Raw genomic sequence first — 12,024 nt, forward strand, 5'->3', positions numbered from 1 at the left:
CCACGCTGTTATGTATTTCAATAGTCCATTTCTTTTCATTGCTGGGTAAAATTCCATGGTATGTCTACCACCGTCCATTTACTCATTCACCTGCTGAAGTACATTTGGGCTGATTCCAATTTTTGGTTATTGTGTTTAAAGCTACTATGAACATTCATGTAAATGTTTCGGGGTAAACATAAGTTTTCATTTCCTGGGATAAATGCCCAAGAGTTCAATTGCTGGGTCATGTGGCAGTTGCATGTTTCGTTTTTTTGAAGAACTGTCAAATTGTTGGCCGGAGTGGCTGCACCATTTTATATTACCACCAGCAATATATGAGTAATCCAATTTCTTTTTTTTTCCTCATTGGCAATTGATGTCATTTTTTTTTTTTAAATCTAACCATTCTGATACGTATGCAGTGACATCACACTGTGGTTTTAATTTGCATTTCTCTGATTGCAAATGATGTTGAACATCTCTTGTTGTGCTTATTTGCAACCTCTCTATCCTCTTCAATACTGTCTCTTCATGTCATTTGCCATTTTCTAATTGTATTGTTTGTTTACTATTGAGTTCTGAGGGCTATTCATAAATATTAAATACTAATTCTTTGTCAGATATGTGGTTTGCAGATATTTTCTCCCAATGAGTAGCTTGACTTTTTATTCTCTTCATATAATGTTTTGCAGAGCAAGTTTTTCATTTTCATGAGGCCCAATTTATCAATATTTTCCTTTTATGGATTGTGAGTTTAATGTCATATCTAAGAACTCTTTGCCAAACATCCCAAAGATTTTATTCTATGCTTTTTTCTCAAAGTTTTATAGTTTTATGTTTCCAATTTAAATCTATGATTCATTTTGAGTTAAATTTTGTCTGAGGTGAGAGGTTTAGATTGAGCTTCTTTTAACTTTCTCTTTCTCTCTCTCTCTCTCTCTCTTTCTTCTTTTTCTTTTATTATTCTGATTTTGCTCATAGATGTCCCATTGCTATGGCATTAATTGTTGCAAGGATATCTTCACTCCACCAAAGTGGTTTTGCATTTTGTTTGAAAATCAGTGGGCATATTTGTGCAGATCTATTTCTAGGTTCCCTACTCTTTTCTATTGATCTATTGTCTATCATGCTGTCAATATCATCTTGTTTTGATTACAATAGTAGCTAGTTAGCCTTAATATTTAAGGTAGAGTAATTTCTCTTTTGTCAGTATTATTTTAGCTACTCCAAGGCTTGTGCACTAGAGTCTTGGGCCCAGGGGAACAAAAGAGCTTCCTCGACCAGGTCCCTCCTGTCAGCTCTACTGACCTGCCACTATATCTCAGTGAAAAAGGGGCATCAGCCCAGCAGGAGAGAATCATGCTTCAACCCTCCAGCAGCTTATGTGTGGTGGGGCTCCCAACTGTCGTCTTGCCAGTGGTATCAGCTCGCCTGATGTTGTCAAAGGATTCCCATTATAGCCAGCAGAACAGCAAAGCCACCTTGGCTGCCTCCTTTCGCCAGTTTGGTGATCAGAAAACAATGGGTGTGGGTGATCTTTCTGTTTTGTGTAGAGGAAGAAAGACACGCTGTTGCTTTGCTATTTCTCCAGTCCCATGATCCAAAACCAGCTCACCGTCTTACTACTTTCCAGAGTTCTTTCGTCATCTGAGGCATTATTTCCAGAGTTTATAGTTGTGTTTAATGGGGGAAGAACAAGGGAAAGACTAGAAGTCAGGTTCTATCAAATAGATATTTAAAAAAATAATAATAAGCTACTACTTATTTAAATAAAAAAGATACCAGTATAACAAAAGCGGTACATGACCCTTTATGCAAAATTAAACAGAAATTTCAGAGCCTGGAAATATGTGCCATATCCTCAATTGACCAATGTTCTTGTACTTTATTAAAATGCTTAATTTTTTTTTTTCCTTTCATGAAAATAGGGTCTCGGCTAAATTCCAATTTGAATAAGTATACTGATCTTCCAAATTCCTTTGGCAGTGCAAATCACATGTTTTTCTTCATATTCTGTCTCTAATCAGTGGAACAGGATGGCTATACACCCTGCGGTAGCTGTAGCGTTCTATCAAGAGCTGCCTGGCAATGAGACACTTTTCAATTAATTATCCCCCCAGATTTACAATATCACCATAGCCTGCAACTCTGTTTTTTTCCCTACTTGAAACCCTTTTATTTTCCTTGCCATTGTTTCTGAATCTGCTTCATACTTTTATGAAAATAAAGAGATCTGCTTGCTGAACAAAAAGCATGTCGCCATGTCCAAGTACAATGTTCGGATGATGTACTAACTCCTGCCAATGAACATGTGCACACCTGGGTCCTCGACCTCCCATGTGACAGTTTCACTGCAGATCTCTGTCTTTACTTCTCAATCGGACACCTCCAGTTAAATCTCTTTGTTCAAAATTCAAAAGATATCCAACTTGATCTTTTTAAGGAGGACAAATTTAAACCAAACAATTTACATTATATTTAAAAACTTCCTGAGAAATAAATTTCATGTTATCTTTTGCAGATATATTCTAATATTTAGTAGCTTTATTTCCAAGTAAATTTCTCCAAGCTGATTAGGTATTAAGCTTCGCCAAAGGTAAAAATAATTTGTACCAGAAGAAAATATTTGACCATTTTGTTATCCCTTATGGTAATGGAAAACTAAAAATAAATTTCTAGAGCAGTAATTATTAGAATTTTATGGGTAACAGATTTTTTAATAATCTGATTGCAGCTACAGATTTGTCAAAAGAAATATTATATAAGTGTAGAAGGCTCAGGTGTCACCTAAAGCCCACTCAAAGCCCCCAAGTTAAGATCTCATGCCTGGAGTGTAGGTAATTTTCTATGAGAACTTCTAAAGTATCTCTTCTAAATATCAGAATCCCTCAGGTAGGAACTAATTTAAGAAGTAGAACTCAAAATGAAGTTCGAGTGTATCAATTATGATTCTTTGGTTATATATAACAGAAACAAACTCTGGTTAACTTAGAAAAAAAAATGTCATTGGAGATATATTTGAGTAACTCATAGATTTGAAGAAAAACTCAGACCCAAAAGAACAGTAAGTGAAGCAGCAGATACTAATGTAATGGACAGACTCTGAGATGCTCATGATGACTCAGTTTTAGGTCATTTGTTGCTGCTACCGGAAAATGTTAGTGGGGATTCAGGGCAGGCAAAACCAGAAATGTCCATTACAGTATCCACAGACTTCTAGGAAGGTAAGAATGGCAACTATTGCTACTCCTTATTTTAACTGCTTTTGATATTTTTATTATGGTGATCGTAATTCTCTTCTTATTAATTTATGTCTACATACAACATGTCTATATGACTTTTAAGGATCCAAGATACAAAAACACTGGTCAACCTCCAAGAAGGACATACTCTCAAACAGCCACCTCAGATGTGACCAAAGAGTATAACAGACACGAAATTCTCGGAAGGTAGAACCAGGAGCCATGGAGATCAGTCGGACAGAGAGATCATCCTACAGCACAAAATCAGACCTGATCAAGGATCTTCCTCACTCTTGGTGGGGCCTTCACAATGTCTACCCTGAGGGATTTCAGAATTGCTATGAAGCAACCATTAGTATGTCTCCTGCTCCTCTTTCTGAATGAGGGTATTTATCGATCTTATCTGATTCACAATTTTATACCAAATTTGTGTGGGGAATATGGGCAAAAAACAAAAAGACATATACTACCATAAGTTTATAACATTCTCACTTTCATTGCATGGATATGAACTCCTTGGTTGCTTTAGGAGATGAATACATTAAGATCCTATTTGGAAAATGAAGCTGTCTCGACTAGACTATGATACATGTCTTCTGTGAATATTGCAAAATACCATTGTTAACAACCTGCCATCTGCTGTTATCACAGTCTCTTAAGGGTGTTAATCTTTTTTTTTAAGCTTTGTAAACTGTATTTTTCAATATTTTCACTTGAAGGCCAATCTGATACATTTTTGAAAATTATCATAAGCTTTGATGTCAACTCATTTTAATATCAGCCTAATAGCCAAAATAATACAAATGGTGTAGCTTATTTAACGACAATCTATGGAGAGCCTACACTGATATTTTGTGCTATGATCTGTGAGTAGTTATGATACAGTCCTTGTGTTTAAGGAAAATATAACTCAGGAATAAAATCTTTGTATGAAGTATTATAAATGGTCTTAAAATGACAAAATAGTTAAACAATAATGTCACAACTGAAGAAATAAAGGTTATTAGCCAAATTTGAAACATCTAGAGTACTTAAGGCCAAGGGTCATTGAAATCTGCAAATGATATATGAACATCTCATAAAGAATTTTAACTTCCTTTCAGGAATTTTTTTTATCATATCCGCAAACCAGAAATTGAACTCTGGATTTTCTTCCTTTTTGTCTTTATGGAGCAAGAGATGACTTAAATGTCGATACATGAAAAAGGAAGAGCAAATAAAAGACATCTGTATAAATCATAAATTGGAAAGCAGCTTTTGAATTCAGGTTGACTAGTCTAAAAACTATTTTCATGGAATCTTATTTTAAAAGTTTAATGACTTCAGATGATTTGCTATGGAAATGACAGTCCTTGGAAAAATAATATATTATTTGTCAAAGATTGTTTTCTACACATCATATGCAGACTTTGGGCACATATTATTCCAGAAGCAACTGAGATAAAAATGGGCTAAGTTCATGGAAAAATACATGAAAACATCAAAGTTCCTTGCAAAAAAAGTACCTGGCAATAATTTTACATTATTATTAATCAATGAAATAGTCTTTAGTGAGGTTATATCTAAAGGATATTGGCCATTTGAATAAGTTTAAACTAATCTTCCTGATGAAAACATCATGAAAGTTTCCTTCTCAAAGATGTAAAATGTTAACCAACTTAGCCCAATTTCACCAACAAGCTATAATCATAATTTATACTATTTAGCCATTTAAATATTAACTGACAAGTCTTTACTATGTGACATTAATTTGGAATCTTTTCCACAAAGGCAAATATCATTTTTATTAGTTTTCTTTGTATCTGTCTAAATATATTAGCCACCTACAGTGAAATGAAAGAGACATCCATATGCTATCTGAATTGTTGATTCTGAAATCAAAAGTTTGATAAACATTGAAAACAAACAGTGTCATCATATTATATACTAGATGGAAAAGGGATTACAGATTAGGTAAGTGAATTTTTATAATTAACAAAATATATTAAAAGCGTTTGGCTTATTTGAATAAAGTTAGGATTGTTTAAAGTTATGGCTCGAACATATAAATACACACGGTAGAGTGGTTTATTATATAAGTTCACTTCAAAAATGAATTATATTGTGTGGTGATGCTGCCATCTGTGCTCATACCAAAAACAAGAATGTTTAGCCTAAAATTCCAAGCACATGCAAAGCCTTCAATATGCAACAAAGCTATTCCATGAAAACATGCCTGTACTTGGAAACTATTTTATCTAAATTAAGACGAATAAAATGTTTTATAACTTATTAGACCAAAGAATGTTGTCACAGCTTGAAACAAAGTTCCTTCATAATGTTAATTTCAGAAATGTTCCGTGAAGGTCATTGGAAGCATTTACTGATCTGGTACAAACAATTCCATCATTGATACGGCTCAGGGGGGCCAGGGGATGGCAGTGCCGGGGCCAAGGGTGGCACAAAGTTTCTTCTCCGAAGCAAATTCTAGTACTACATGGCTTTTCTTGCCCCTTCTCCCTCTGTTTTCCTGTTTTCCAAGAGGCAGTGGATGCAAAGGCTCCTTTTGAATGAGACAGAGACACAAGCTAAATATAAGTTAACAGAATAATACTATGCAACACTTTTTATGTGTGCAAATAGTCTGTATAAGAGGTGGTCTCTGAGACTAGCAGTCAATGTTTTTTTTTGATTTTCAAATCTTGATTTCTAGAAGCCAGTTAAAATTTATTGACATTGTCGGCAATTTTCTGATTCATTTAACTGAAGACTTCCCTTTGTTAAAAACACTTTAGTGGACACTGATTTTTCCAGAGGAGAAGCAACAATCCTTTCTTCAGTGGAGATGTTGGAGGCACTGAGGAATTAGATTGCTCTCATGATGATGTTTCATTATCACCGGAGGTGAACCCTAGGGATTATTATTATTGACTCAGAGGTGGGCCTGGGACTGTAGCACAGGAAAACTGTCTTCTCTGCTCTTACAAGAGCCCCTAGGGAATGAAGGGTTGACCTTGAAGTATTGGGGGAGATGCAAGGAGGTAGATGGTAGGAGACTAAGGAGGAAGAAACTGAATGGTAGCCATATGCTATACTTTATAGGCATACCCTGGTTAACTCAACACAATGGAGGATATTCCTATGGCTATGTATTCTAAGCTTCTCAGCAATCTTTACTGTTCCTCTACATGGGAATGGTCTCAGTGGGGATAGTGCCATCTCCAGAGAATATTTAAGAAATATGTGGGGGCATTTTGGGTTGTGCAAATAATGTAAGAGAATTACTGCTATTTAGAAGTTGAAGGTCAGAGATACTATACATCCTCTTATTTTTGTAAGAGTCACATGCAACAAAGAATTATCTTACCTGCTCTATGATTTGAATGGCCCATCATTCATGGAGTCTAAAACCAAATTAATGATCCAAGAAACTAACTCTGTAAGATATTAAAACAAGTATTTTTTGCAGTGTTTAAGTTCACTGAATATTTCAGAAATGCAACCATTGTGTGCAATAAGACTAAACATCGTTATCTTTAAAAATTTACCCAAGGGTTCTTCACTATTTTGGAAAATATCACCAATGGCAGCCTCATTCCAAAAATTTAGTTACAAATAGAAATCACCTGTAAATCAGTCTTCATTTGACCCTTTAGATTCCAGATACAAATGAGGTCATGCAGTATTTGTCTTAGTGCATCTGGCTTATTTCACTTAACAGGTTCACGTTTTTACAAATGACAAGATTTCCTTCTTTTTATGGCTGAGTAATATTTTATTATATGTATATCTATCGGTTTTTTTTTGTAAAAAGTGAAATAGTATTACTCAAACTTTCAGAAAGTGGGTATATCTGTATATAATTTCATTATAAGAACAAGATGTTTGCAGCTGAATTTCATCTAACTTAAAGAGAATATATAATATCAGCGTTAGTAACTGAATATTCTGATACACGCACACACATACACACACTTTCAAGTAGATAACTTGCATGACAAAAATCTAGAAATAAAGTATATATTCATCAATAAAGAATTAGCTGAATAAATTACAATATATTTGTATCATAGAATATAACATAACAATTAAAAAGAATGAATTAGTTTTGACTCAGATTTTGTATTGTTTGGTGAGAAAATCAAGAACCAGTGAAGTACGTATAATGAAATAACACTTTGTGAAACAAGCCATAATATAAAATAATGATGTATGATTACATGAGATAAAAGAAAAGCATGGGAACATTCACACTAGGTTGTTACCATGTATTATTCTGGGGGACTGGAGATCATAAGGTTGTGAAAGTGTAGGCAAAGAGCAATAGAGGAAAACATGCATATGTCTGCATATTTAATTAAGTAAAATTACATATATGTATAAAGATTAAATTTTTATAATAAAAATTTAAATAAAGGTGAAAAGTAAAATCACCTATTAAAGCTTTGACTCATTAAAGAATATTATGGGAATTTTCATCTGAGAAAGTCATGAGTTGGAAGTGTGCTTTTGGGAAAGTAAATTTCCTACTATGTGCCTCAGTTGATCAACTCATTGTATTTTTCTAAAACAAGCATATGAGAACATGTTCTCTGTTTTATACAAAGTATGATGCAGGTACACTGACAACGGTTGTGCTTGTGATCACATTCTCTGTACCTGGGGTTACCTTGATTCATTGTTAGAATTCAGAGTTCTAACACTTTGGGTGGGCTTAACCCACAATAGTTCTTGCCTAATGAAAGAGGTTTACTGACATTCAGCTTTTTAAAAAAGCACAAGTCTGAAGCATTCTTTTAATATTCTAAAGCATTTAAAGGTAGAGACATTTTTTCTAAGACCCACAGCTATTTTTCTCATCCTCGAATTTTTCAAAGGCAATTCTGTTGGGTCATTTATGATCTTGTTTCAGCATTCACTAAAAATGCAGCAATTCAGAGTGAGACCCATACATTTTATTACATTCTAAATATTTCGAGACATTTTTTATTGAAATTAGGAAAACATAAACTCTAAAGGCTTCGAATGATAGCTTTCTGAGAAAAACTAACAAATTAACATTGAACTACATAAACTGTTTCTAAGGTAGGAAAACTTTTTAATTGGCCAACACCTTACTTCTATCAAAAGGCAATGTTATAGAAAATTAGGTTTTTCTTCTTCGGAAGAAAAGTAGTATTGAGTGTCCCCTGGTTACTTTTTCTTTTCTTTCTTTTTTTTCCCTTTGTCAGGAGCCGGGATCTTCTTTTCTGTTTCCGCCCGGACTGCTACTTCCTCCGCAGCCAGAGCCTCCAACCTTAGGCGCTCGGCTCCAGCAACTTGTTTCTATATTCTTCTCGGATGTTGAAGATCTTCTGTCGGGCTTCATCTAAGGAGTCCTATTCCAAAACAAAACCCCAAGCAAATTAGATCCACTGATAAAGGCTTATGGTCCCAGAAAGAAAAAACAAAGAAGTTGCAAGCCCTTTATTCTTTCCTTATGCCAGTAGATTCAAGTGGGAAATTACTAAAAAGAGATGAGAATTATGTTATGGACTCAAAGGCTTATCAATACATAAGATAGCAACAAAGCGTACATGAGATTTTAACAGAATGGTAAATAAAATCATTAGTTTGAGAAAAAGAGAGGTGAAAAAAGAAATAGGCAGAAATTTTGGCAAAGCAACTATGCTGTAAGTGAATTCGGATATGATCTATATAAAATGTACAGCTCCGTGTGTCTCTCACAGTAACTGTAGTCACTAAATTACTAGTTACCATGCATATTCTAGCCCTGACAATATATATCTGAGCTGTACTTGAAGAACTTCCAAATAATATCACCTAATCCATTGGTTATCTTTGTTTTTGGCAGTTTGGCTTTCATTCTTACCACTTCAAAAAAAAAAAAAATCTTTATTTATCAAGGACACCAATGACTATATGCAGCTAAATCCATTTTTTGGTCCTATTCTTATACCCTGTGCTCCTGGATCAACTGATTCACTTGGTTTCCTGGACATCATACCCTGTTCATTTTCCTTCTATTTTACTGTCAGTTGCCTCTGCTAATTTCTCTTTTTCTCCTTCATCTTTTAATAGGGAAGTGGCCATGTCTCAGCTCTTAGGCCTTTTCCCTTGGTGATCTCATCTAAATAAACTTATGGCTTTAAATTCCATTTATACACTGATGGTTCCTTTTTCTTTTCTTTTTTTTTTAATCTCCGGTCCAAGTCTTGCTCTCAAATCCTAGAATCATATATCTAACTTCTATTCAACAGCTTCACTTGACTGTCTGAGAGATATATAAAAATATTTGTTCTGATGCAATAGATATATCAAAAAATGTCCCAAATTGAAATTCTTATCTTTTCTCCTGAATGATCAGATTTGACAGCGACTCAAACTTTTTAGTTGTTTAGGTGAAATACTTACACTATTCTTGACCCTTCTCTTTCTCTTTAAGGCACCAACACAATCTGTCAGGAAATCCTATTGACTTGACCTTCAGAACATATCGTCTAGTTGCTTCTAAGCACCTCCACACTATCACCTACGTATGAGCCGCGGTTACCACGGTTACTGCTCCCATGATCAGTGTGATAGTCTCCTCTCAGATCCATCTTCTTTATGTGTGCCCCCTCTCTATACTTGTTTTCCTCACAATGTCCAGAGCAATCCTTTGAAAATACGAGTCAAATCGTGTTGCTTTTCTGTTCCTTAGAACCCCATCATGGTTCCATAGTTACCTCAGAACAAAAACTAACATCTTTACCCTTCACAGTCCTCCATGATTACCTTCATTTTGTCTCTGATCTCCACTCATCTACCCCTGCTCACTGCTTCAAAGGCACAGGCTCCCTGCTGTGCTTCCTCTAACATACCAAAGATGCTCTTGCCCTAGAGCCTTCCTCCAGCTGTTGTCTCTTCTGAATCATTGTGTTCTGATCCTGTTCTTTTTTTTCTCAACACTTATCCCTTTCTATCTTATTCTACAATGTACTTAACATATTACGTTGGCATTTTAACACCTATTTCTTCACTAGAATGGAAGCCTCACGGTACAGTGGCTTACATTCATGTTCATGCTTACGACAGTCCCTGATATAAAAATGCCCAGAAATATTTGTGGAGTGAATAATTTGTGGAGATGAGAAGTCAGAAGACTATAAACAGGTAAATATAGTTTATATTTTTAAAATGAAGAAAAAGTTTCAAAACTATAGACAAGAACGTTTTAAGGTCAGTTCAGGCAACATTCTACAAAATGGACTATGAAACGTCTTCTCTAAAAATGATTACGAATAAGGCAGTGATTATCAAGTGTCAAGGTAGGCTTTCTAAGAGGCCATGGCTTCCTAATTTCATCTGCAGTTCTGATAATATGACAATTATGGTTCAACTGATTGATTGATTACTGTTTCAAAAACAATATAATAAAAAAACAAGAATGAAAAAACTGATGCTAGCCAGAAGAGAAATTTCTAGAAATGACTGTTTTGTCCTCATCACTAAATTCTTCAAGAAATTTTCCACAATTTTGCAACTTGGCATTACTTTTGGTTGAGATAATAGAAGAGCCGAATGTCAGAATCAGATTTCCCAAAGCTTTTGACAAAAAAAAAAAAAAAAAGTACTGTAATCACTTAAGGATTGCTATATTGGTATGTTTTCTCTCACCTTATAAGAAAGATGATGCTGATCATGTTTCTTTTAGGTAGCTTCAGTCAAAACTACTGTGCTATCTGTACTTTACACTTAAAGAATAGGATCTAAATTCAAAACTGTCCCTGTTAATATTTCTTCCCTATTTCCTCCTATTTGCTGCATTTGCTTATCTACTAAACACAGAAAACGTGCCCGCACTACTGAAACTTTGTTTTATAATATTTTAATTTAAACTATTTTACATGATAGACTAAGTATATATAATTTCAACATTCATTTATTGAGACACCGATTCATTTATAAAACAAATTTCTTTGAAATAGACATTCCTTCTGGGCTCCGGGAATACGATGGTAAGTCAAAATGAAGTTTCTGTTCACATACAGTCTATAGCTTCATGAAGTTAGATTAAAATGCATGCATACTTAACATATATGATATAGATGAATATCCATGTTAAACCAATAAATGAAGAAAGTAAAGGGAGGCATGGGTATACAAAATATGAAGGGCGCTAATTTTGAAAGCATTGCTAGAGAAGATCTTTCTGATGAAGTGACAATACCAGAGAAACCTCACAAAGTGAAACTCTAACCCATTTGGCTCTCTGAGAGAAGGATGCTCAAAGAAGAGATAAGAGCAAGGTCAAAGGCCCAGAGGTGGGAACGTGCCTGGCCGTTAGTGGAAAGGCCGTCAGTTGAAGAAAAGAAAAGGAGCAAAGCTGGTAGAATGGTAGAGAAAAAGATCAGAGAGGAAAGTGAGCGCTAGATCATGTAGAGCTCTGGATGTGATAAAGACTTTGTCGTTCTCCTCAGTGAAATATGAAGCCATTACAGGAGTCAAATGATCCCACTTTCTGTTTCAAAGATGTACTGTGATAACCATTCATGCAATTCAGAAGATATTTCCGATTCTCCAGGCACATGGTCGCATTGCACTCTGTATTAGTCTGCCAAGGCTGTCACACAAAGTGCCACAAACCGGGTGTTAATGATGGCAGAGTAGAGTAGATGCGACATGTGACCTGCAAAGGCAAAAATATTTATCCGGCCCTTTACAGAAAACGAGTTTGACAACCTCTGTCTGAAGCCATGGAGACATCGAGGCTTTTTATTATCACAGCATAAAATAGTTTGTCCTGATCGATACAGTGCTTTCGGCTGCTGAACAGACG

At 35.1% G+C, this 12,024-nt stretch overlaps 1 protein-coding gene across 1 annotated transcript in view; it reads right to left on the reverse strand.

Annotated features, from left to right (window-relative positions):
* Nucleotides 1-8,136: 8,136 nt before the first annotated feature.
* Nucleotides 8,137-12,024, reverse strand: part of ADGB (androglobin) — a 139,949-nt gene continuing 136,061 nt past the window's right edge. The window contains 2 exon segments of the mRNA XM_039846958.1: nucleotides 8,137-8,512; nucleotides 8,515-8,581. Of these exon segments, the coding sequence (XP_039702892.1) occupies nucleotides 8,397-8,512; nucleotides 8,515-8,581 (183 nt within the window). The 3' untranslated portion in view covers nucleotides 8,137-8,396.

This window comes from Pteropus medius, unplaced genomic scaffold (assembly GCF_902729225.1).
Source record: "Pteropus medius unplaced genomic scaffold, Ma_sr-lr_union100, whole genome shotgun sequence".
Taxonomy (NCBI): domain Eukaryota; kingdom Metazoa; phylum Chordata; class Mammalia; order Chiroptera; family Pteropodidae; genus Pteropus; species Pteropus medius.